This window comes from Pongo pygmaeus, chromosome 3 (assembly GCF_028885625.2).
Source record: "Pongo pygmaeus isolate AG05252 chromosome 3, NHGRI_mPonPyg2-v2.0_pri, whole genome shotgun sequence".
In the NCBI taxonomy this organism is placed as follows: Eukaryota; Metazoa; Chordata; class Mammalia; order Primates; family Hominidae; genus Pongo; species Pongo pygmaeus.
Window position 1 is genome coordinate 6,796,742 of NC_072376.2, and position 26,624 is coordinate 6,823,365.

General features: G+C 49.8%; 2 protein-coding genes across 3 annotated transcripts in view; both read left to right on the forward strand.

The window, feature by feature from the left end:
* JAKMIP1 (janus kinase and microtubule interacting protein 1) overlaps positions 1–26,624 on the forward strand; it is a 178,604-nt gene that overhangs the window by 125,942 nt on the left and 26,038 nt on the right. The window contains exons 8-12 of one of the 2 annotated variants that reach the window (XM_054484761.1): positions 12,910–13,038; positions 15,492–15,620; positions 17,429–17,512; positions 21,157–21,219; positions 23,707–24,096. In XM_054484761.1, the coding sequence (XP_054340736.1) occupies positions 12,910–13,038; positions 15,492–15,620; positions 17,429–17,512; positions 21,157–21,219; positions 23,707–23,880 (579 nt within the window). In that variant the 3' untranslated portion in view covers positions 23,881–24,096. Of the gene's footprint in view, positions 1–12,909; positions 13,039–15,491; positions 15,621–17,428; positions 17,513–21,156; positions 21,220–23,706; positions 24,097–26,624 lie in introns of those variants that run through there. The other variant, XM_054484760.2, reaches the window with a different exon arrangement.
* On the forward strand, positions 7,883–12,941 carry LOC129034919 (uncharacterized). Its single transcript, XM_055019512.1, has 2 exons — positions 7,883–7,988; positions 12,910–12,941. Exons 1-2 carry the CDS (start codon positions 7,883–7,885, stop codon positions 12,939–12,941), a joined length of 138 nt encoding a protein of 45 aa, XP_054875487.1.

Genomic DNA, 26,624 nt, shown 5'->3' on the forward strand with positions numbered 1-26,624 from the left:
ACTTAGAGTGGCCTGGCTCATTGATGATTTGCTAGGTCCTGGATTCTCGGATGAGTGGGTATTTATACAATCTCATTGAATTCTCACAGCCACCCCATGTAGTTGGTATTATTTTTTCAAATTTACAGCTACAGAAGACATATAGATATAAAATATAGAAAAAACTCAGAGAAAAATTAAATTGACAAGGCTGAGTTTCAAACTCAAGTCTGAGACTGCAAGGCCCAAGCTTTTCCCACCAAGCCAAGTCGAACACGGGGTAAATCTCTGCACATTGACATTAGAAACTCAGAAATGGGAAGTGGTTTGAGTAGAACTTGTCTATATGTATTTATTTGTTTGTTTATTTTTTATTTATTTACTTATTTTTTTGAGATGGAGTTTCGCTCTTGTTGCCTGGGCTGGAGTGCAATGACATGATCTCGGCTCATTGCAACCTCTGCCTCCCAGGTTCAAGCGATTCTCCTGCCTCAGCCTCGCAAGTAGCTGGGATTACAGGCATGTGCCACCACGCCCGGCTAATTTTGTATTTTTAGTAGAGATGGGGTTTCTCCATGTTGGTCAGGCTGGTCTCGAACTCCCGACCTCAGGTGATCTGCCCACCTCAGCCTCCCAAAGTGCTGGGATGACAGGTGTAAGCCACCGCGCTCGGCCTATATTTAAGTATATACTTCTATAGAAGACATAGAACCACATTATAGAATATCTGGGAAATAAAAAGTGATCTATCACCGCAGTGCCTCCCCGGCACATTGGTGTTGCTGTTTTAATTCATTTCCCCAGCTGGAACTGCAGTATACATATTTGCACCCTGGATTTTATTTAACGTTAGACTGCAAGCCTTTATCCTGTGATAGCTGTCATTGTAAATATAAATTTTTATGGCTACATAATCTGTGGAGGAGATGGACCATAAACTGGTTTACTGTTCTGCGATTGTTGGGCACATTGCTTTCAGCTCCTCAGCCCTATGAGTGATGCTGCAATAGCTGTGCTTCTGTTTACGCAGACAGCTCTTTCTGGCCCAGCTCTATTTTATTCCCTGACTGTTGAACATGTCATTAAGTGACTATACCATTATTTAGCTACCCTTTCCCCTACCTTTGGACTTGCTATTTCTGTAAATGTCGCCACAGCAACCAGCTTTTGTCTGGAAAGCTGTGTCCATAATCAGAATCGTTTCCATGCATAGATTCCCAGAAGTTGAAATGTGGCTCAGAGGGTGAGAAGGCTTTGACCAGAGAGCATCGCCCCCACCCCACCCCACTGCCTCACGGAAGAGTTGCACCATTCTGCACAGCTGCTGGGAGTGTGTGTAACAGCCATTTTCACCATGGGACATATGTTTAAAAGGCACAAATCTAAAGATTGTGCAGTTTGTCCCATTAACGGGATGTGCTGTGGCATTACACACCCCATAGAGCTTCCACGTGGGGTTTTGAAAAATCCATTGTTGAGCCAAGACTTTATTTTTAAAGTCTATGTCAGAATGCCTGGAATTAAACAGAGGTTTCTTTTTCCCCTGTCCCCCGTCTTCCTGACTTCTTTCTTTCTTCCTTCCTTTCTTTCTTTCTTTTCTTTCTTTCTTTCTTTCTTTCTTTCTTTCTTTCTTTCTTTCTTTCTTTCTTTCTTTCTTTCCTTCTTTCCTTCCTTCCTTCCTTCTTCCTTCCTTCTCTTCCTTTCTTTCTTTCCTTCTTTCCTTCCTTCCTTCTTTTCTTTCTTTCTTTCTTTCTTCCTTTCTTTCTTTCTCTTTTTCTTTCTTTCCTTCTTTCTTTCTTTCTTTCTTTCTTTCTTTCTTTCTTTCTTTCTTTCTTTCTTTCTTTCTTTCTTTCTTTCTTTCTTTCTTTCCCTTTCTTTCTTTCTTTTTCTTTCTTCCTTTCCTTCCTTCTTTCTTTTTTTTTTTTTTTGAGACAGACTTTTTGCTCTTGTTGCCCATGCTGGAGAGCAATGGCATGATCTCGGCTCGCTGCAACCTCCGCCTCCCAGGTTCAAGTGACTCTACTGCCGCAGCCTCCGAAGTAGCTGAGATTACAGGCATGTGCCACGACGCCTGGCTAATTTTGTATTTTTAGTAGAGACGGGGTTTCACCATGTTGGCCAGGCAGATCTCGAACTCCAGACCTCAAGTGATCCACCTGCCTCAGCCTCCCAAAGTGCTGGGATTACAGGCATGAGCAACCGCAACCGGCCATTCTTTCTGATTTCTGAATGTGTTTATGGGAGGAGAAATTCACAAAGGGTTAGAATTGAATCGTGATTTGCTACATTGCCTGTACAACAGGCAAGGACAGGGGCTGTGTCTGTCCTGCCCACTGTGGCCTGTTCACTGCCTGGGACAGAGTAGGTGTTGACTAAATAGTCCCTAAATAGTTGTTGGCTAAATAAGTGAATTGCCTTTACTGGAAAAATGTACTTGTATGACACTGGATTGTCCCAAAAGAACGGTGATGTGTGGTCACTTTAATGAAGATAGTTCCGTGTCATTAGGAGGCCGAATTTGGGGATCTGTGTAGAAACTTTCCTGAGTGGGTTTAGGGTCTTTGCTATTCACTGTTTCCTGGGCCCACCAGCATTGTTTCTTTTTCTCAAGATTCAATGTAGACTTCAGTGTGGACCAAATTTTCTCCCATGTCTCTACTTAATCCTGGCGTTGGGCAGGGCTGGATGGAATTGATACTTGGATCCTTCGGGGCCCGAGCAGGTTTTGTAATCCAGGGTTGCCTTTCAGGCCTAAGAAGCTTCTCTTTCTTCTCTACCACAGGCCACAGGCATTCAGTACACTTGGCTTTCTGTATCTGTGGGTTTCACATCTGTGGATTCAACCAACCACTGATTGAAAATCTTCAGGAAAAAAAAAATGGATGGTTGCATCTCTACTGAACATATACAGACTTTTTTTCCTTTTGTTTTTGTTTTGAGATGGAGTCTCACTCTGTTGACCAGGCTGGAGTGCAGTGGCGCGCTCTTGGCTCACTGCAACCTCCACCTCCCGGACTTTTTTTCCTTTTCATTATTCACTAAACAATACAGTCTAAAACTAGAGTCATGCATTCCTTAACAACAGGGACACATTCTGAGAAATGCGTCATTAGGCGAGTTTGTCATGCAAACATCATAAGTATACTTGCACAAACCCAGATGGTCTAGCCTCCTACACACCTAGGCTATTCAGTCTAGCCTTGGCTTCTAGGCTGCAAGCCTGTGCCGCATGCTACTGTACTGAATACTGTAGGCACTTGTAATCCAATGGTATTTGTGTGTCTAAACATAGAAAATGTACAGTAAAAATACAGTATTATGATCTTATGGGACTGTTGTTGTATACTGTTGGGGATTGAGATGCTGTTACGTTGCACATGACTGGGTTTACAGGGCATCTGCATTGTATTAGGTACAATATTATAAGTAATCTAGTTAAAGGGTACAAGAGGATGTGCGTAGGTTATATGCAAGTACTACATCAATTTGTATAAGGGGCTTGAGCAGCCGTGGATTTTAGTATTCGTGGGAGGTTCTAGAACCAGTCCCCCATGGATACCGCAGGATGACTAGACTAGTTTCTTTTTCCCCTGAAATGCCCCCATCACTCTCTGTCCGTCACACATGGAAGTGTTTTAACACTTTGCCAAAGGCTTTGCTTGACGGAGTACTGTGGTGAATGCATTGAAAGTTCCAGAACTTTCCAGAAATCTGACAGCCCCATCCCTGCTCTCCAGCTCCTGACTTTCTGTCAGAAAGACCCTAGCAAACCTCCCTGGACTCCCTGCAGGAGGGCACCTCCAGTCCACTCCCACACCCCATCTTGCAGAAGATGTAGTCAGGGCAGAGCCTTGCAGAAGATGCAGTCAGGGCAAAGCAGAGGGTGTCCACTTTTGTCTTCCCAGAGCGTTTGTGTCACTGAGGGCCATGACTCTGTCTTACTGGCCTGTCCAACAGTCCCCTTATGGGATCTCCTCCAGGGACAAGATTGGTGTCGATTATCTCATTTCCTGGGGAGCCCGCTGGTTCAGCGTGGGCTCACGTTAGCCCCAAAGGAGAAGTTGGGGGAGAAGGATCCTGAGTGGTTCCTTGGGCTGTGCCCCGGGGACTGGGGTAGGGGGCTTGCTCAGGACCTGGGCCTCTGGCCATGTGGCAGTAAATTGTGTTGCAGGCTATTGGAACTTGCACAGAAGCTATATCATCATAGAGTTCTAAGCATATGCATAATGGCTAAAAATCAGTACAGTTTACTCACACACCTTGGTTGAAAGTAGGACCCATCATTTTGGATAAGGTTGGGAAATTGTAGCCCCAAGCAGTATGGGAGTCAGACCCTAGCTACTAGCTGGATGGGATTGGCCAAGTCATCTAAACTCTCAGAACCTCAGTTTGATTCTTAAAATGAACATTATATCCATGGGATCTAAGGAAGCTTCTGGTTCTTTGCTTGGTGTATAGCAGGTGATCAGGAAGTCAGAGTGTCTCCTTCTTCCTTTACCTTATAGCTCAATAACTTTCCTTTGGAGGGCCTGTGAAATGCAGATTCCCAGGCCATGCCCACACCCTGCCTCCCCCACTAATTTATAATCGTGAGGTGGGATCTCAATACCCTTTGCAGTAATCATCCTTTAAGGGAGGGCTGGGGACTGCACTGGGAACCATCAAAGCACCATCAGAAGGAGAGGCCCTTTCTTGGGCCAGTGCATCAGTGCTGTGTCCCCTCCTCCCCGAATGACCTTGGGTCTGCTGTTGCCAGGGGTTGGAGGATACCTGAGGTCTGGTGGGCCATTTTTGTCTGTGACTCTTGCATCCATTCTGATGGGACCTATCAAAACACGCAGGACCTATCTAAACTTGACTCCTAGCCCAACGCCCCTGAGGCCAAGCCTGCTGCCTGGTGGAGGGAAGGACACCCCTGAGGCCAAGCCTGCTGCCTGCTGAAGGGAAGGACAGACACTGGCAGCTGGTTGTACAGTACCTTTGCCTGCCTAGGAAGCTCAAGCCCTTTTTTTTTTTTTTTTTTTTTTTTAAGACAGAGTTTCTCTCTGTCGCCCAGGTTGGAGTGCAGTGGCGCGATCGATCTCAGCTCACTGCAACCTCCGCCTCCCTGGTTCAACCAATTCTCGTGCCTCAGCCTCCTGAGTAGCTGGGAGTGTGCCACCAGGCCTGGCTAATTTTTTTTTGTATTTTTAGTAGAGACAGGGTTTCACCAGGCTGGTCTCGAACTCCTGACCTCAAGTGACCTGCCTGCCTCGGCCTCCCAAAGTCAAACATTTTTTCATCATGTGCATCCATTTTTCATTTGCAAGTTTTGCCAAAGCTACCCATTTCTTCCTTCGTGGTTGTTTGCAGTTGATCTTATTCCTAGGCTGCCTTCCCCACGGCTGTCACCAGTCTGTGAGCTCATGAGGGCTGGATGGTGCCCTGGGATCCAGCTACTCAAAGCTGCTGGCACAGTGCCCTGCATTCAGGGGGGCTAATAGTAGTGACTGCGTGAAACCGGGGGCTACTTCATGTCTGTCTACAGGGCTGGCCTCGGTTGGTGTGTAAATGTGGGCCCTTTGCTGGGAGGGGCGAGGGCTTGTTCCCTTCTGGCTCAGCAGTGTCCCTGTCACCTGGTCCCTCCTCCACAGCAGCCATCAGGACTCATTTCATGCAGCTCTGATCAAAGGTGAAGAGGACATGGGCAGCAGGACTTTGTGCCAGCCTCACCAGCTGAGTGGCTGATGTAAATCAAAAAGTCTCTGAGGCAGGTCTCAATCAATTTAGAAGTTTATTTTGCTAAGGTTAAGAATGTACCCTGGAGACAGATCTGAGCCTTTCTCCAAAGATGATTTTGAGGGGTTCAATATTTAAAGGGGAAAGGCGGGCTGGAGGGGAAAGAGGGGGTGTGTGGTCACATGACTGAATCCACAGGTTGTGAGAGAAAAGGAGCAGGTAGGGGAATAGTCCAAATTATGTAATTGTCTTGTGCTCAGTAAATCAGCACTTTACATAAGATAAGGTGAACATGGAGCAGCTACCTGTAGAGATGCTTAACCTTTTCTCTGCAGCTCTCTGCTTAGGAACAAAAGGAAAGGCAGCTTTTTGCATGACTCAGCTTTCAGCTTAAGTTTTTATTTTTGGTGGAGTGAACTGGGGTTCAGAGTTTTTATTTTCCTTTCACAGCGGGCTCTGTGCCAGAAGCATGGGAGGCCCCTCTGAGCATTGCTCCGTGTCCCACCTGCTGGGGGCCCTTTGGTAAAGGACTTGGGGAAGATGTGGGTCCTGGGGATAGGACACTGGGATGATTATGAAGAGACAGGGGCTGTGTCCTGGACCACATGCAGGCGGCTCAGCAGACAAGCACACACACCGTCTGTGCCGGTCCTGGAGGCACCGCCAGAGGAGCTGCAGCTGGTGTGGGTGGAGCAGGGCTTGGGAGCCTGACCTGGCCACAGAGGCCGGCTAGGTACCTTGTCCAGGGTAGCAAACACCGTGGGGACATCTGGCTCCCATTTGCAGACTTGGGAAGGGACAGGTGCCATTACCTATGGTGGTTCTAGGTAATTTGTTCACACAGGGCAGGAAACCCCAGCGCCACAAGTGAGCAGGGTGGTGAGTCCTGGTCTCAGGGAGGAGCTGCTGCAGAGGCTGGGTCTGTAGGCGCCTGGCCTCCTGCCTGGTTTCAGGAGGTGACTTCAGGCCCTGTGGGGAGGGGCTTGAGGCAAAGGTTCCAGATTGCAGCCCCGCCTCTCCAGGCCCCTCTGTCTCAAGTCTGCACTGCCTGGCGCCAGGCCCAGGTGTCTCAGGTCTGCACTGCCTGGGGTCAGGCCCAGCTGTCTCAGGTCTGCACTGCCTGGCCGGGTGGTGCCTCATTAGGAAACATGGCTTAAATGGTAGTCGGCGCTAAATTGAGTAGCACAATCCAGTCACACAGTTCATCTGATGGATACTTCCAAAGGAATAGAGCATCATGTATTGTTGAAGTTGAAACATACATGAACTTTGCTATGTACATTTCTTCTTTTATGAATTGCCCATTGCCCTTTAATATTGCTTTGGTATCTGTCAAAGTACAGACGTTTTACTTTTTTATGGTAAAGTCTGTCCATTTTTTCTCCAGCATGAGAGTTTTTGCTTTTGATGTTGTGTCTGGTGACACTTCTCCAAGAGATGGAAGACTCTCAGAGACACCCCTTCTGGGCAGGGGAATCTGAAGACTTTGATCTAGTTAAAAAAATTAGTTTTTCTGTTAGATAATGATTTGTTTTGGCCTATAAAAATGGTAAAATGCTGACAAAATGATGGTAGAGAAGCCAATGAATTTGGCACGTCTAGGGTGCATATGAGGTGGTCGGGGAACAGCAGAGAAATTTCCCAAACACATGAGGACAGAGGCAGCTCCTTGGTTTGGGTCCTGAGGGAGAATCTCTCGTGGCCTTGCCGTTGCTAGTGCTGCCCCCGGGGCCTTGTGATTGTCTGGGGACCCAGGGCCTGTGCCATGGTGTTGACAACAGGCTCTCGGCTCAGGGAGGACAGGATCTGGGAGGAAGATCCCCACAGAATAAACTGGTTCAGAAGCTGTCCTCTGTGACGAATGCACCCCAGCCCGCCCCTGGAAACCTCTCCCTTCAGCCCACGGTTGGCGTGGCCAGCATCTGGGCTCTGCCCTGGAGCTGGCTTCCCTTTTACTGAAGGTGCGTCTTCCAGCACACTCCTGTTCTCGGGACTCTGCAGCAGACGGATCCACAGGAAGCCGTGGAGATACTAGGGCGGGTGTGTTAGAGGAAAGGGGAGTGCGTGGGGAGAGAATTGGTGCCTTTTCCTCGGACTGGAGGAAGCTATGAAAATGGGTGCCGACGAGGTGTCGTTTGCCTAAGCCCACGCACAGGGGCTGGTGTGTCTGCAGCATCACGCCACCATGGAATATGTCCTCTTTGTGCTGTACTTCTCTTTCTTCCTGTGTCTCTGTGCCCTGGTGTGCCTGTACTTCTCTGGCTGCCAGGAGATGACCTATAAGCATGAAGGTAGGCAACTGGTTCGGGGTTTTGTTTTTTGAGGTTCTCTGGCGGTCCCTGGCTGTGACCGACCGATGCTCCTGCCTGTGACAGGCGGCTCTGTTGAAAATGATAGGAAGGTGAGAAGACAGGTGACTGAGAGAGACTGGATTCGGTTGAGGGGCTATTTGTTTTGGGGGTACCTCCTCTTTTTCCCTCTGCTTCATTTGACCCGCTAAGGAGGAGCACCTCTGTATACGCAAAGTGTAAATGGAGGAGACATGTTTACTCTTCACTCATTTTGCCAAAACTGAATATTTTTTTTTTTTTTGAGACAGGATCTTGCTCTGCCACCCAGGCTGGAGTGCAGAGGCACAATCACAGCTCACTGCAGCCCCAACCTCCCAGGCTCAAGTAATCTTTCCACCTCAGCCTCCCAAGTAGCTGGGACTACAGGCGTCAGCCACCATACTCGGCTAACTTTTTAAATAACTTTTTGTAGAGATGGATTCTCACTATGTGGCCCAGGTTGATCTTGAACTCCTGGGCTCAAGTGATCCTTCCACCTCAGCCTCCCAAAGTGCTGGGATTACAGGCACTGTGCCTGGCCAAAACTGAATCTTCATCTGAATCTGGATTCATCTGTAGAAATGAGTCAGCAAGGAGAGGCTTTGGTTGCAAGGAACATGGAAGGCTAGAGGAATTACCTTTTTATTCAGTAGATGGGCTCAGAATGAGCAAATGGTGGACATTTTTGCTCCTAATGTATCTCTTGTGAGGAAAAACCTAGAGACTCTTAAAAGAGTGGAGACACAGAAAAATGAACAGTTTCTTTCATGTTTGCCATTTTTTTTTAAATCCCACTATGTGCCAATCATGAGAGGAAACAATGTTTTCTAGGCGGTTCTCCCCTCATCCCTTGGGAAGCAGGTGGTGAATTATTTCTTGCATTTTTTGAAAATGCAGTGCAAAACCGGTTGCATTGCCTTCAAGGAAGACAGTCACTGTGTTTTCACTTTAAACATTAATGTATCTTTCCTATTTTTTATTAATAAAGGCACAAATATATCGAGATATCGAGTATATGTAGGCTTCCTGCATAATACAATCACTCAACAAAACTTTTCTCTAAAGGAAACAAACTAACCCAGTGTTATAAAATGTTATAAACACTAATCCAGTGTTATAAAATGTTATAAAAAAAGTTAAGGCCGGGCATGATGGCTCATGTCTGTGATCCCAGCACTTTGGGAGGCCGAGGTAGATGGATCACTTGAGGTCAAGAGTTCGAGACCAGCCTGGCTAACATGGTGAAACCTTGTCGCTACTTAAAAAATATATATATATGTATATACAAAAATTAGCCAGGTGTGGTGGCACGCACCTGTCATCCCAGCTACTTGGGAGGCTGAAGCAGAAGAATCACTTGAACTTGGGAGACAGAAGTTGTAGTAAGTTGAGATTGCACCACTGCACTCCAGCCTGGGCGACAGAAGGAGATTCTGTCTCAAAAAAAAAAAAAAAAAAAAAAAAAAAAAAAAAAAAAAAAGTTAAAATGTTTTTTTAAAATACCCAGCATAAAAACCTGAGGGGTTGGGTCCCAGAAAAATCCCTGCTGCTATGGGAACTCTGTGTGCACCGTGCCTGGCTGTGGATTCCTCTGCATTGCTGCAGGATTCAAATTGGACTGCCCTTTTGTGTTTGGTTTCTGCCCTAAGAGCTGCTTCCTCTTTCCCTCAAAGCAGCGTAGTTCTGTGGAGTCTTGGTCTCTGGGGCCATATGATATGATACTGTTGGGGACTCCACTGGGTCTGGAGTTAGGCTGTTTGTGAAGCCGGCTCTACTTTAAACACAGGTGGCAACATCGGTAGTTAATGCCCTGTATTAGGGCTTAGGAGTTGAGTCCTTAACTAGCAGTCCTGTAGGGTCTTTGGCAGCATTGGTAGTTAATGCCCTGTATTAGGGCTTGAGAGTTGAGTCTTTAACTGGTAGGCCTGCAGGGCCTTCACAATGGATCGTCCTAGGTAATTGAGCACTAAGTCGTTGCCCCCAGGAGGGTCCCTGATGCTGACGTGGATGGTCACAGCCCAGCAGTATGTCCTAAATGTTTGGAAAGTGTGTAACTTGATGATGCTTCCTGGGCTACAGCAACAAACAGACCCATCCCCAGAGGCCTTGCAGTTAGCAGTGTTTGCAAGAAATAAGGTCAGCTCAGCGGCTGCTCAGAAAAATGTGGAACCTGGAGCTCAGGGGGGTGACCTGTGTGTGGAGAAGAGCTTGAGTGAAACTGGAGCTCGGGGGGGGTGACCTGTGTGTGCAGAAAAGCTTGAGTGCTGCAGATGCATCACTCCTGTGGGTGCCATTGTCACCATGGGATGTCACTACCACTGCTCTCTAGAGCTCGTTGGAAGAGTCCATGATGCCTGAAGTCAGGTGGGTTTCTCATCTGGAGGGGAGATTTGAATAGATGATTGTCTCCAGCCTCTGCGAGGAGAGAAATGACATTGAAGTCGATGGTGCCCATAGTCCTCACATACCTGCCAGTGAGACTTATCTGGGGCATGTAACCACATGGTGCCCAGCTGATGCCAGCTGTGTGAATGAATGGAAAGGGTGTCATGTGCAAAACAAAATCTGTTTGTGGATAGACAAACTAGTGTGGCTTTGAGTTCATTAACACTAGGACACAGTCAGGAACAAAAGGGCCAACTCCCCTTGCCTTCATGGAGCTTCCATTTCAAGGGGTAGGGGGAAGACCAGCAGTAAACACAACAGCTTGCCAGATCTTACGTCAGGTGAGAGACGTGCTACGGAAAGGAATAAAGAAGGAGGCCCGAGAGGCTGGGGTGGGGATGAAGCAGGAGAGACCTGGGCATGGTGGCCAGGAAGCCTTTTCTCATATGGTTGCATTTGTGCAGAGACCTAAGGGAATCTAGGGAAGGAGCCATGTGGATTCTGGGGAAAAGCATCTCGGATCACAAAGGCCCCGTGGCAGGTGTGTGTGGGGTATGTGTGTGGGGTATGTGTGTAGGGTATGTGTGTGGGGTGCAGGAGCCTGGAGCGGAGGAGGAGAGGAGAGGAGGAGAGGGAGGGATGATGCCAGGGCAGGATGGGAGGTAGATCCTGCAGGGCCTTGCAGACCACTTGTAGTCTGCATGGATGTTGGTGGTTTTAATAATTCGAGAGAGAGAGATATTGGTGGCTGGGACCAAGATGAAGGTCCCAATGGAGAGAGGGGGTGAGAGGGCTGGATTTTGAGTTGAAGGTGAAGCCAACAGGGTTTCTCCTAGGGAGGGCAGGCATGAGAGGTGGAGAAGAGAGGGGAGGACTCCTGGGATTGGGGCCTGGGCAACTGAAGCATGAGCTGCTGCTGCTGGTCTGAGGTTAGATTACGGAAGGTGCGGTGTTGGGGGTAAGTCACTGCCCACTAGGATTCCACGATGCCATAAAGGATGCAGCTGACATATGAGTCTGGAGTTCGAGGGAGAGGCGTATTCCCCATGCATATTAAAAAGCAAGGAGGAATGTGGGGGTTGGGGGATGCAGTGCGCAGAAAGACAGGTGCCAGATGCAAGAACGTTCTGGGTGACATGTGGTGGTGGGTGCCTCCCTTGCAGCACCTTCAGAAACTGTGTAAGGTGACAAGGATGTCCCTGCATCTTCTTCCTTGCCTTATGTCTGAATTATTTTCTGATCGCATTATTAATTCTGGTGCCAGTCACATTTTTCTCACATTTACAGATATTTGGGTAAAACACTCGGGCTGGGAGGGGCCCTTAGTATGTGGGGAGTGCCTGGCTTTTCTCTGTGGGTTGGGGGAGCTCTGGGTGAAGTCATGTGTTGGATGAGCCAGCAGAGCCTCGGGCTGGGCTCTGGAATTTAGTTTTGATTCATTCTTCATGGTCCGAAAGGCATTCATTGACTGTAAAAACAAATAAAAATCCTTGTCAGGGGCTGTTTGGGAAAAAAAACAAAAAAGCTATGTTCCTAAAATAAGGGACATTGATCTGGTGATTGTGGGTTGAGGTCTGCAGCCCCTAGGGGATGCAAGCTCCTTGGGGCAGGGACCTGGCCTGGTTATGATCCTATTGTATTCCCCAGGCCTGCCCCGTGTCTGGCCCATAGAAGGAGCTTTGCCAGTGTTTGCTGAGTGAATGAATGGATAGACAGATGAATGAAGCCCCATATCCTGTGATATTTGGGTGGGAGAAGTGCCAGCAGGGCAACTCAGAGGCCGGCACATAGAGCCATACAATTTGCCTCTGGATCGGAGTGATGGTTGGTGTGAAGGTCTATTTCATGATTCCTTCTCATTGTGTGACTCTTCCCAGTTTTCTATAATAAAAAGTTAAGCAGAGATTGCCTCTAAGTGTGGGTCTGGCCAGGACTTGGGCCACACATTTCCCACGCTAGTCAGAGTACTAGGACTATGGCTGGGCTCGCCACTCCTTCAAGCTGTTGCCCCCTCTGCTGTCCATATTCACCCAGTTCTTCTCCTTGGAACTGAGCCTCTCCCTGGGCCCTGTCCCCCTTCTCCTTGGTACAGCCAGTGCGCTGCTCATGGAGCGTGACAGAGTGCTGAGCTGCTTTCTGGGCGCAGGGCACGCTTGACCCCCTTTTGTGCTCACAGATGAGGTGGCTTCTCAATCCATTTGCTAGAGAAGGAGGCTGGCGCTCCAGGGGCCAAGTGGTTTGCACAGGTCTACAGCTGGAGAGCCAAGGCCAGGGCCAGACTAGCTCGCTTGGGCTGTAAACCCTAGCATCATCCGCCACCTGCTGCCACCTTTTATCCCACCCAGTCAGTTACGAAGCCCACCAACTGCATCTTGGGATGCCCCAGTGGCCCAAATATCAATCGTCACCCCCCCGCACTGGCATGCCCACGACCAGGGACTGGCAGACTCTGGCAATCCTCAGTCGTTGCTAACATCATACAAATTGCGTTTTACAGAAGCATGTTGTGGAGACATTTTTTGGATTTGATGAGGAGTCTGTGGACTCAGAAACCTTGTCCGAAACATCCTACAACACAGACAGGACAGACAGGACCCCAGCCACGCCCGAAGAAGACTTGGACGATGTAAGCAAACCTGCAGAGGGGGCGGGACCTCACCCAGATGCTCTTGGGGCGGCACCTCCTGCTTTTGATAGTTGCAAGTTTCGCTCCCTTGCCTATAGTTCTGAACCCCAGATGGCCCGTTCCTACCGGTGCATTATCAAAGCCAATGGCGTGAAGGGAAGGCGGCCCCCACAGCTGTGGGCTCCATGAATGGCAATGGGAGGGCAGCACGTGGGGACCCTTTCTTTCCCCAGCACTGATTTCCCCACCAAGGAAATCTGTGGCTGCCAAGTTCAAGCTGAGTCATTGAGGGATGTTGCCTTGGGTTTCCTCACCATTTGCAATTAAAACTGCTGCGTAATGGTCTCTCCCTGGTCCCCACATGTGTGCACACACACACACACACCCCACCAGGCAGAAACAGCATCATTGCTTTCTTGACTAAGATGAAGCATGTGATCCAAAAATATATAAAGAAGAAGGTGAAGAGCCCTGAAGTCCCATCACCCTAAGGTCGCCACCTCACCCTGTCCCGACCACCTGTGCCCATCTGGGTGCATAGCCAGGTTCTTGAGCAAGGTGGATTCGCGAGGGAGCAAAGACCAGCTTCGTTCTCACTCACCTTCCCCAGGTGACTTCTTTCAGGAGTGCTGATTACATCTCAGGCAGACCTTGTGGGCTTCTATGCCTTCCAGTGACGGGAATAATCACATCTGATTAATTTCCTAAACAGCAGACTTCATTCAGCGCAGACCTTCCCCTTGCTCCCCGCCGGGGCCTGCGTCAGGCTTGGCTGATGTTTCCCTACCTCGCTTTTCTGCCTCTTCCCATGCAGGCCCCTGGTGGCTTTTTCTGAGCCCAGGGAAGGGCAAGAGTGGGAAGGGGGTGCGGATATGCCGGGGCAGCTGGCCCTCAGGGCAGTGCCCTCTGGCAAGGGCAGGTGGATCGCGCTGCCTCTCGGGGAAGCACTTCTCCAGGTCTCCACGAGCTCCCCTTGCTGTGCTGCACCCCACAGCTTCCTGGTGAGGGACTGGGCACTGCAGCTCCTTGTGCCCCCACGTCCCAAGACTCTGAATGGTCTGCCTCCCACACACCCCCGCTTGTTGTCCTTGTCCCCTCCTGGTGGCCTTTTCTATGGAGTCCCATCTGGAATGACTTCTAGGCTGGTTTCCTCCCATGGGTCTATTTGCCATAGGAAAATGTGGCACGTGCTATGGGTGCTGGCACATCCGACCCCAAGGTGGCCCTCTCTTTGCTCTTCCATCTTGTGCGAAAACTCTAGGGGACACCTGTCACCTCTGCAGGTCATCCCCTGGACATCCTTTCTCATGCCGGGAGAGACACACCATCCTCCCCGTCAGCCCACCAGCCTCAGCCCAAGTGCCGGCTGGAGGGAGGGGCCTGGCCGGTGCTGGAGACACACCACAGTCCATCAGCCTGTCCTGCACAGGGGTCTGGACTAGGCTACTCAGCCTTTAGGGTCTTGTTCTCAGCCATGGGCCTTTTCTGTTTAACTTAAAACAGGACGCGTGCTTTTCAGTTTGCCTTTTCCCAGCCAGTGATATGTAGTAGGCATCTTTCAGCACCAGAACATGGGATTGCCTCACCCTCTCTCACGGCCATGTGGGGCTTTCCCATGGATGAGCAGCACGCACTGATGAGGGTTTTATGCTGTGTCGTTTTCCACACCTGTGAACCATGCATGGCGCTCCTTCATATTTGTGTCTTTACAAGCTTACGTGGCCTTTTTTTTTTTTTTTTTTTTTTTGGAGACAGAATCTAGCTCTGTCGTCCAGGCTGGAGTGTGGTGGCATGATCTTGGCTTACTGCAACCTCCACCTCCCAGGCTCAAGGAATTGTCCTGCCTCAGCCTCCCGAGTAGCTGGAATTACAGGTGCCCACCACCATGACCAGCTAATTTTTGTAATTTAGTAGAGATGGAGTTTTACCATGTTGGCCAGGCTGGTCTTGAACTCCTGACCTCAGGTGATCTGCCTCAGCCTCCCAAAGTGCTGGGATTACAGGGGTGAGCCACCATGCCCGGCCATCTCTTTAGGATAAATTCCCAGAATGGGAGGTGCTGGGTGGGAGGGGACACCCTTTACAATGGAGACCTTTGCTTCTGGAGTTGTGGCTGGTTCCATAGTACCAGCCCTTTCTCTCCCACCTGCTCCCACATAACTCAAGTGATTCTTGTGGGTGGGAGCTCCTGGGAGGAGTGCTGATGGCTGAGGAGGTACCTCCTCCCGGCAGCCCTTTCCTTCAATGCCCTAGTTGCTTCCTGGCAATTCAAGGCTCCTTAAGCACTTGATGGCAGCACTGTGAGATGTGGCCGTTTGATGTCTAAGTTGACCCTGGCACTCAAAGCCACAGCAAGTGTTTGATTATTTATGTTTATTATTAAAATCAATCATAAATCATTTATTATTGTAATTATGCACTTGATTATTTGTTTTCTTCTCCATTATGTGAAGGCCACAGCCCGAGAGGAGGCTGACCTGCGCTTCTGCCAGCTGACCCGGGAGTACCAGGCCCTGCAACGCGCCTATGCCCTGCTCCAGGAGCAGGTGGGAGGCACGCTGGATGCTGAGAGGGAGGCCCGGGTGAGTGCAGCCAGCCTCAGGGCTCGAGGAAGGGGCCGAAGGCCAGGTCATGTAGGTCCTTTCCAGAAGTGTGACATACCCTGGCTTGGACACTCAGAGGGGATTCTGAGAGGTGGTGGGGAACCCACAGCAAGGTCTTTGCTGCAGTGACATTCTAGATCCCTCTCTGTATCCTCGGTGTGATGGCAGGCACTCTGGAACATTGAGCTGTTAGAGGAAGCAACGCTACACATCACCTGTGCCGTCTGTTTGGAGGACAGCGTATGTTCAGGATTTAAGACTAAGTGATGAAATCATAGACTTGGCCGGCTTGCAGCCTTCAGGCTCCCCTCCCTCCAGGGCTGCCAGCCCCCCGCCCTCCGGGACATCCACCAGAACACTTGCAGGGACTCTCAGGGTGCTCCCCAGCCACCAAGGCACTCTGGGCCCTGTGACCACCTCAGTCCAGGCCACACCATTCCTCAGGCTGGGCTGAGCTCTGCCTTCTGGAAACTTCCACCCACTAGCCCTTCTCCCACCTTTGGGAGTCACATAGACTGGGGCCTGCTCTCCCTTCCTCCTGGGAGTGCGGGGGACTCTTGGAGAGCACACACAGGTGCTTCGCTCCATCCCCTCCCCCATCTCATCCCCACACTGGCCCCCTGAGGCTGGAGGAATTAACCTGATCTTCCGAATGAGGAAACAGGCTCAGAACCAAGCAACTTGCCCCCAAATACCCAGATGATACTGAACAGAGCTGGGAGTCAAGGCCAGGTTTCTCGGACTCAGGGCCTGTGCTCTTTTTCAGAGCCCTGTTTGGGAATTCCACAAAGGGATGGATTTTGGTAGTCTTAAAGGCAATGGGCCAGAATGGGGCATTGCCTGGCAAATCTGATGGCAAAGGCAGAGAGGAGAGGCCACGCCCACGTGGAGTTTGTTCCAGGGGCAGCAGTGGCCTTGTAGGGGGGAGCCAGGAGTAAGAGGGAGGGAGGTCAGCAGGGAGAGAAGCTTCTTGTCCAATCATAAGACAAAGACCCAGTCTTTGTCATCTAGGTCAGAGGAGGAAAACTGTGAGGCTTTGTGTGGGCTGAATAATTTTTGTTTTGCTTTTTAAATTTCATCTACCTGCCAACATTTAAAAGTCAAGAGATTCCATAGAGAAATCCAGGTTCCTGACCTCTCTTGAAAGGTCGGCATATCTGGCAGCAACAGGCATCCCATTTCTTGTGGCTACTGCTGGGTGGCAGCGTATCCCTGAGATGGGACATGTGCCTCTGGCTTGCCACAGTCCCCACCACTCCCTGTTACCCCACACCCAGTTGACTTCCCTTATTTATATGACTTGCTTGGTGCTTGAAGTGTTTTGCTTTGCAGACCCTGCTGTAGGCGATAAGGGGCCTGGGCTGGGGGCTACGCAATTGTGCAAGTGTGTTGAAGTCTGATGATGGCTGAATGAGCTTCAGGTTCAGTAAGGATTGGACTTGGTCAGAGAGCTGGGCCTGGGCCCCGAGTGTGGCTGGGTTCTGGCTCACTCACCCCCTTCAAAAACAGGTTCCCTTCTCCAGGCTTCATTTTCCTTGCCTGTAAAACCAAGCAAGTTTTGGTTTGTAAAACCAAACAAGGCTGTTCCGTTCTTAATGATTTTTATGTTTGAAGCTGAGCCATGCTGCTAGTAGACCAAGGTTGAATATGTGCTCCTAAAAGTGAACTTGTTCCTAAGGTTTGCCTATAAGGACTCTAGGCAGTTCTTGCATTGGGGCATGACGCTTTCCACTTCTCTGTCACCCATTGAAGGTGACCTGCTCACTGCCTGGTCTTTTCCCTTCCAGACTCGGGAGCAGCTACAAGCTGATCTGCTGAGGTGTCAGGCCAAAATCGAAGATTTGGAGAAGTTACTGGTTGAGAAGGGACAGGTGAGCAGGAGTGATCTGTGCTCTGTGAATCTTTGCCTTTCTGTCCCCTCGGTGGTATCCCTGGGGCTCGCCTATGTGCCGAGGGGGACGTTCTGTGGGGCTGGATCAGGAGCTCCAGAGACACTAGAGGAAAAACACTAGCAGAACCCAGGCATGAATGTGCTTCCTACCATGCCTGTGTGCCGAGTTAAAAAATCAAAGCAAGGTATGGCAGTCTAACTCGGCCTTTTCTTTGTTTGTTTGCCAAATGCACAAAAAAGAGGTAATTCCAAAAGCAGAGGTGTGATCAAAGCTGTTTTTGACTTGAACCTGAAGAAGAGCTGTCATTTCCTATCAAGATTTTAATTGTGAAAATGAACCAGCACCCATGACTAACCCTGGGTTATTGCAGAGGCCCCACCTCTGGCCTCTGATTGTGTCTTAGAACAGTCTGGTCCTGTGCTGCTCAGGTTAGAGTCGACTGCACCTACCCATCCACTGCATTTGATTAGGCGAGGCCTGGTTGACAGTAAGACACAGCAGAAAAGCAATGCCTGGGCCTAGACCTGTCCCCTGGAGTAGGGGAGCCAGAGAGGGCTCTGGGTGGAAATCTGGCCTCTCAGGGGGTGGCATGCAAAGGTTAGTATGGGTCAGCCTCCTCTGTGTCCGAAGTGCTGCTGTGGTGACATAACCTGGACGTCTCCCTGGATCCATGTGACAAGGTGTATTCTGTTCACACTCCTGTTTCTCCCCGGGGCCTCTCAGGGATGCAGGGCAGGAGGCACCACCATCTTGGAACTGCCCCTTCTCGAACTTTTCCTCTGCTTGGCTGTTTGCTGCCTCAGCGAAATTCATCAGTCACGTGGCCCCACTAACAGTGAGGGTGCCAAGGAGGGTGTGGGCAGACGGAGGGTCTGGTGGCCCCCACCCCCACCTGCAGAGAGGCATCTATGGGGGGCTGAGGAGGCCAGGGGAGGTCTACCACAGTTCCTAGGCCCGGTGGGACACAGTGGGAGGAGGCGGGTGTGAAGCAAGGGGTGCAAGAGGTTCCAGGCAGCTTAACAGAAGCAGCTCCGGAAGAGCACTGCAAAGCTGCAAAGCTGCAAAGCTGGCAGCTCAGAACGGCTGCCGCAGGGCTCGGGGTTGAGACTGAGGTTCCCATGGAGGCGGACAGCCAGCAACCAGCATGCATGCCTGGCACAGAGCAGGTCACCACAGCAGACTTTACCGATGGACTGCGTGGGGGAATGTGAGTGCCCGGCCCTCTGGAATGGCTTCTCTAAATCGAGGTCCACATCCTCCATGTGGTGGGATCATGACGCAGAGCTCACATGCTATAGCTGGCCACCTGGGTCGGAGGGCAGCTCTGCCACTTCCTTGTTGCATAACCTTGGGCAAGTTACATAATCTCTTTGTGCCTCAGTTTCCTCATCTTTAAAGTGGGGCTAATAATAATACCTAACACATTAAGCAGGAGGACAGAGGAGAACCCAGGCGTAGCTGGGGCAGAAATCCAGGTGTGAGATGATAAGGCTTTGTTTTTGAGGCTGCTAGCCTCAGTTTCCCTCTTCCAGGCTGAGCCCACATATCTGTAAGTTGCCTGATCACATTCTATAACTAACTTAGTGTTGTAAGTAAATGCTTATTCCTTGGCACTGCAAGGAAAAGAAAAAGTTTTCTCAGCAAGGCAATTTTACTTTCTGCAGAAAGGGTGCTGCCTGTCAGCAGTCCTGCCATGAGAGCACATTGAACAAAGAAAAGCAGGGATATTTATTCCTTATGCATTGGGTCCTTACTGCTGTGTCCTGTCTCCATTGGCTGGAGCTGGACCTCACAGTCTAAGTTAGACCCAATTGACTAATAACCTAAAACTTTTCTAGATAGGTAAAGGTAATAGAGAACAAAGGAAAAGAGGAAGTTGCTTGTGAAAAGACTTAGAGAAGTAATAACATTTCCAAATAAGGAAGGGACATAAGCTGTGAGCTGGGACATGCTTGAGCATGTCTATAACAAATATCTTGGTTAAAGTAGAAAGACGTAGAATGTACTTATTCCCTTATATCTAACAGCTACATAGGAGGGGCTTAACAAAGAGTTATTAGTATAAAGGCAAGGAGGCTTGAAGGAAGTTAGTTTTTAAAAAGAAACTATTACTTATGATTTATTCTTTCATAAGTAGGGAAACTTTGAAGAGGAACTTTTTTACTTTCCACACTTAGCCTCCCCCAGGGGGGTAGGACCTCTCTGTGTGGCCTGCTCTGCCCTCCATGCCTGCTGGAGGATGGCACCTGTCTGAGGCAGAGCCTGTGGCCGTTCATCCAGCAAGCACTTCCCAGAACTCTCACCTATCCCAGGCCCAGTGCTGGTACCTGGGACGCTGAATCAGTTTGCTGTTGCTGAGTAACAAACCACCCCAACACTTAGTTATTTAGAACAGCAGGGATTCTATTTGCACACAGTTCTGTGGATCAGCATTTTGGGCTGGGCTCAGGCTGGGCACAGACTGCTAGCTCCTGGCCAGGTACCTCTGCTTCAGGGAGGCCCACCTGGCTTCTTTCCCCCTGGTTTGGGGACAAGCCCAAGGCCCAAGGATGGTCCAAACCTCTGCTCAGGTCACCTCTGCTAACATCCCAGTAGCCAGAGCATGGCATGGCCCAGCCCAGCTTTGAGGTTGGAGAAATGGACCCCCTCACCTGCTGGGAGGAGCTGCCAAGTCACATGGCAAAGGGGATGCACACAGAGGTGGGAGGGAGTGTTGCAGCCATTTTTGGCCACAATATGCCACAGACAAAAGGTGGGTGGAGCATAGCCACTCCTCACAGGTGCTCGCAGCCTGGTGAGGCCCACACATGGGTCAGCATGGGGGTGATGCAGGTGCCAGGTGCCAGGGAGACAGAAGCCTGGAGGCAACCAGGGCCTCTTCTGTGCATTCCATGTGCTTGGGATCAGACCCTAGGCCAGGCCTCTGCTTCTCAGCATTCTAGAACAACAAGACTCAGTGAGCCCGGCCCAGCCTGGTGCTTGGGAGGGGCCTCAGCCCAGCCCCAGCTCTGTGGCTGACCAGCAGAGAAGGGAGGAGGGAGTTGGAGAGGGCTCCCCATGCCTTTACTTATTCCTTCATCCATCCATTCTGGGATTCACAGAGTACCCCTGTCCCCGTGTGACAGGCACTGTGCCGGGCTCAGAGTGCCACAGCGACAAGATGGACTTGGTGCCGTGTGCTCACAGGACTTATGCAAGAGGATATGACCAGGCAAAGAAACGTGGGAAGGGCGTCACAGGCAGAGAGAGTAGAATGAACAAAAGCATATCAGTGTGGCTCTGGCCAGTCCGCGGGGTATGAGGTCAGCCTTCCGCATGCATGGAGGGTCTGCCAGTGTGGACCAGTCACCCTGGAGCCATGTTTCTGTCAATTAGACTGACAGAATGGAGTCATTGTGCTTTTGGGAATGTGAACGCAGTGGAGAAGGGATGCCCCACAAACCAGCCGTTTCTCTTTTTGGGGTTTAAAAGTTGACAGGGACAATGAGGACACATCACGGTTGTCATTTTCTATGACCTTTCCATAGTCAGTTTCATAGAAAGTGACCTTTCTCACTAAAAGTTTGTTACTTGACCGTCTGTTTGGTTCCATGAATGTGACCATATTTAGTGCTTTTCCTTAGGATTCCAAGTGGGTTGAAGAGAAGCAGCTGCTCATCAGAACAAACCAAGACTTGCTGGAAAAGGTGCGTGACCCCACTTCAGGGAAGCACAGAGCCGCAGGGCAGTTGGGACCCCGCAGGCCTGCTCAGACCACACGGGTCGTGCCCAGTGCCATTTGGGCACTCCAGTGACCAGGGCCTCGGGTCCTGCACACCTCCCATGAGGAGAGATGTCTTCCTCACATGGAATCAAAGCACATCTGTGGTTCTATCCTCTGGGACCAGGTCTGCAGAGCTGGTTTAGATCATCCTCCTGGGGTACTCCACAGAAATGGAGAGGGCTGGCCTGTCTTCCCAGGCCACTCTGCAGAAATGGGGAGGGCTGGCCCCAACTTCTGGGGATACCCTGCAGAAATGGGGAGAGCTGCCCTGTCCTCTGGGGACACCTGCGGAAATGAGGAGGGCTGGCCTTGTCCTCTGGGGACACCTGCAGAAATGGGGAGGGCTGCCCCATCCTCTGGGGACACCCTGGAGAAATGGGGAGGACAGGTCCCAACCTCTGCAGACACCCTGCAGAGATGGGAAGAGCTTCCTTGTTCTCTAAGGACACTCTGCAGAAATGGTGAGGGCTGCCCCGACCTCTAGGGACACCCTGCAGAGATGGGGAGGGCTGGCCTGTCCTCTGGGGACACCCTGCAGAAATTGGGAGAGCTGCCCCGACCTCTGGGGACACCCTACAGAAATGGGGAGGGCTGCCCTGTCCTTTGGGGACACCCTGCAGAAATGGGGAGGGCTGCCCTGACCTCTGGGGACACCTGCAGAAATAGGGAGGGCTGGCCCTGACCTCTGGGGACACCTGCAGAAATGGGGAGGGCTGCCCTGTCCTCTGGGGACACCTGCAGAAATGGGGAGGGCTGCCCCATGCTCTGGAGACACCTGCAGAAATGGGAAGGGCTGCCCCATCCTCTGGAGACACCTGCAGAAATGGGGAGGGCTGGCCCTGACCTCTGGGGATACCTGCAGAAATGGGGAGGGCTGCCCCATCCTCTGGAGACACCTGCAGAAATGGGGAGGGCTGGCCTATTGTTGGGCTGGTCCATCTTCCTGACATTGGGCTCCAGGCCACCTCTGCTGTGGCTTTATGGTCCAGAGCCCTTCAACCACCAGTGTGGTGGGCACCTGAGGCAGATCCATGGGCAGATCCTCAGTGCAGCTGACCCATAATGGGAACTGGGCCTCTGTTCTTCTCTTTCTGGTTGTGGAACTTTCCAGAGCTCTCAGAGAGTCTGCTTGGGGAGTAGCTCTAATGCTTTGGAATTAAAATTGTAGCTTATTTTTTCCTAATTGGTGTACAATTCACTTATTCTTTTTGTAAATCTACTGTGTTGTGTAACCATCACCACAATGCAGTTTTGGAACATTATCAGCCTGATAAAGACCCCCCCCTGCCCATGTGCAGTCCCCCCTCTGCCCTGCCTCCCGGCCCCTGGCAGCCTCCAGTCCACTGTCTCTGGATGTTGCAAGTAAGTGGAGCCAGACCCTAGGTTAGGCCTTAGCTTTTAAGCATCCTGGGGCACCAGGACTGGAGGAACCTGGCCTGGCCCTGGTGGGGGCCTCGGCCCAGCCCCCTCTCTGCTGCTAATCAGCATGTGGCCCCATTCCCTTCCCTGCATTTATCAAGGGCATTTGGGACAAGGGCATTTAGGACAGCGAGCAGCCCCGGGCCTTGGGAGAATTTTAGCATCTTTGGTGTCTTGTTCACTTAATTCTGGGAGCCATGGAAAACCCTCACCCCCTCATCCCATTTCTAAAGGTCTCCCGGAGATGGGATCACCTGGCAGAGGGCCCCCCTCTAGCCTTCTGTAATGGTGCTATGAGGCTTTACTCAAAGCCCTCGTGTACATGGTTATTTTAGTGACTTCTTGCTGCTGCCAGGCGATGGGTGCTGCTGTTTCTCTTCTTGGACAGAAGCTGAGAGCTGGAGTAGTTGGTTAAGTGATCCAGCATCTCCCAGCTGTGTCTGGGATGCAGGCAGTGTCACTTCCCACACCGATCTGCGCTCTCAGGGAACTCCTGCCTTTACGGCTTCTTCTGCAAGCTCTGTGGGGGAAGCAGGAGGGGGCCTCCCTGCCGCAGCTGGCTGGGTCTCTGTCTGGGTGGGCTGAATCTGGTGGGGCTTGAGTTGGAAAGACCTGGACAGGCTTTGGGTGTGGCACTCTTGCTTCCCAGTGTTTGGCCGCAAGGGAGGGACTTAATAGCTCCATGCCTCAGTCTCCCCATCATTCATTTATTCAGCAAATATATAAGTAGCCCCTACTCCACTGGGCCAGGCTCAGAGGTGCAGGGGTGAACCTGGCCCAACCTCTGTCTCCTTCATTCCCAGCCGCATCGGCAGAAAGGACCTGCAGTGCCTACCTCATTCGTTTGCTTGCTGCAAACCCTGCCCTCTCCTGCCCCTTGCCTCCATGGCCGGTCCTCTGTTTCCCTCCAGCCACTCAGTCAGGTGGCCGGTGACCAGGGGACCCCAGTGCTCCCGCCCATCCTGTTAATCCGCAGGTATCTTTGCTCTAGATTTACAGACTAGAAATGGAAGAGAACCAGCTGAAGAATGAAATGCAAGATGCCAAGGATCAGAACGAGCTGTTAGAATTCAGAGTGCTAGAACTCGAAGTAAGAGACTCTATCTGTTGTAAACTCTCAAACGGAGCAGACATTCTCTTTGAACCCAAACTGAAATTCATGTAAAGCTCCCAGATGTTTTCAAGCATGTGTAAAGGGGACATGTTATAGTTTCTTTCTTTCTTTCTTTCTTTTTTTTTAAATCTGTATGTTCAGAATAATTTCACTGCCTTAATGTGTTCTGGAGAGCGTGCTCACCCAAGTCTATGGACATGTACCAGAGCTAATATATTTATTGCCTATGGCTTGTTTTGCACTTAATAAAATAATTTGTTTTTGCAATATTTTGCCTTTTTTATTTGTGTTTCATTTCCATAACTACTTCTTTCCTGCATGCGTAGTCACCGGGTACGCATTCTGCACACCCAGACGGAAGCACTGTTGCAATTAATAACACACCTTTTTAAGTGATCTTGCATGCAGTAAATCTCACCTTTTGAAATAGCAGAGTCTGACCTGAGCCAGCAGTTGACTCTAGAATGTGTTTAATGCCAGTTTGGGCCCATTTTCTATTTGCCAAGGTAAACACAAGGTAAGTAAAGACAGGGTAGAAGGATGTATTTGCATAGGCATTTCAGAAAACTAGTTACGTTGTTCAAACTCTTTTATCCAGTAAATACAGACCCAGGCATTGCAGCAATATTGGACTAAAGAAATTACTATTTGCAACTCAAACTGCAACTCAAAACTACTGGAGGGAGATCAGTTGCTATTCACATGTAGAAATCCTGTTCCTTCAGGAACCGCCCCAATGCACCGAGTGAGATTCAGTGAAAGAATACTAATGGTCTTACTGCTTCCAGCTGAAATCTTACCTCGGGTGTGTTACTGTATTGCCTTGCTCTCATGGTACTTCATAATCCTTTTTTTTTGTTTCTGTTGAAAAATCATTGGCATTTTAAACATCACTTAAGTTTGTGATGAGTTTCTCTAAGCACCTGTAGTGGCGCGGCTCTGCTGTCTCTCAGCTGAAACCTTTGCATGTGTGAAACCCTCAAAGTGAGCACCTTCACAGTGTCTGTGGCTTCCCCAATTTTGTTTTCTCCTCCCGGCTTGAGTTACAATTCTGTCTGCATTAGAACTGACCGTGTGTACCTTGTCGTGTGGGCAGGGACCTGTGGCCTGGGTATTTCTCACACCAAGAGTGACTCAGCTCTTGGCTCAGCATGACATGAGCATTTTATTTGTGCGACAGAATTGGAAGTTATGTGAGGTCATTGTTAATACTCCTGCTGCTGTTAGAGAACCTTTCACAAATCCTTGTTATGAGTCTTTCTCATGAGAATTCTATAAGCACTACCCAGTTTACAGTTTTCCTTAATGGTCTCCACCATCCTTCAGAACCACCAGAAACAAAATAGCTTTTTTTTTTGAGACAGAGTCTCGCTCTGTCACCCAGGCTGGAGGACAGTGGCGTGGTACACTCTTGGCTCACTGCAACCTCTGCCTCCTGAGTGCGAGTGATTCTTCTGCCTCAATCTCCCTAGTAGCTGGGATCACAGGCACACACCTCCTCACCCAGCTAATTTTTGTATTTTTAGTAGACACAGGTTTCACCATGTTGGCCAGGCTGGTCTCAAACTCCTGACCTCAAGGGATCCACCTGCCTCAGCCTCCCAAAGTGCTGGGATTACAGGCAGAAGCTACCATGCCCGGCCTACTAAATGACTTTTGTTCATATAAAATCTGAGGTTTTGGGGCCACTTTTTCTATGGAGACACCATTTAAGTAAATTTGCTGGTAGAAAGGCATCTGTGGAATGGAACCATTATGAAATTTGTTTTTTTGCCTGTTTTTTTATTTTTTAATTTTTAATTTTGGCTAATAAGAGAAATAAGGTTTTCTTAGTAGACTGTTTCAAACCTAGGTTAGTCAGGTTAAGGCTTCATGGAAATTGATTGAATTAGTGCCCAGCCCTCCCTCTTTCCTTCAGTCTCACCCCAGAGCATCTTCTTAAGCCCTGCCGTCTAGATTCGTGCCTCTCTTGGCTACAGCTCTTAGTAGAATTATTCAAGAAGCCCATTGGTTCAGTAGCTAGATTCTTCTAGAATGGCCCAAAGCGTGTTATTTTTTTACCTCACCGTAACTTTGCTCAAACCAAAGCAGTTTGATTTAAAGGTGTAATTTGAAAAGGTCTTCTCTGCTGCCCCACCATGACAAATCTGTCCATTGCTAAAGTGTTTAAAGTCCATTCGGTGCAGGAAACACATCTGAGACCTGAGTCCTGTTCTGCCACTGTGCTTTAGCCCTCCCTGTAAGTAATTAGGTTTTCCCGACCTTTTAAAAACTTGTCACTTATGTATGATTAATAAATACCTCTTCTGGGAAAAGGCTTGCTCTGCTTCCTCCCTTAGCAATTAATTGAGCTTTGCTGTAAGTCTAAGGCAGGGGTAGAATGATCACTTGTTGTGTTAGTGTGGTTCAAAAAAAAATTGTGAATGGTATTGGCAGATTGTACTGGAAGGAACACAAAGTCAGCCTTTGGGGCCGGGCGAGGTGGCTTACGCCTGTAATCCCAGCACTTTGGGAGGCCGAGGCGGGTGGATCACCCGAGGTCTCTGGAATTCAAGACCAGCCTGGCCAACATGGTGAAACCCCGTCTCTACTAAAAAAGAAAAAAAATCTAAATACAAAATTAGCCCGGTGTGGTGGCGTGTGCCTGTAGTCCCAGCTACTTGGGAGGCTGAGCAGGAGAATCACTTGAACCCGGGAGGTGGAGGTTGCAGTGAGCCAAGCTTGTGCCATTGCACTCCAGCCTGGGCGACAAGAACGGAACACCCTCTCAAAAAAAAAAAAAAAGAAAAAAAGAA

Bases quoted from the DNA above. Each gene is read 5' to 3' on its own strand.
- LOC129034919 (XM_055019512.1), top strand. From the start codon at position 7,883: ATGGAATATGTCCTCTTTGTGCTGTACTTCTCTTTCTTCCTGTGTCTC. The intron at 7,989-12,909 runs GTAGGCAACTGG...TGCGTTTTACAG, and splicing joins GATGACCTATAAGCATGAAG to AAGCATGTTGTGGAGACATT.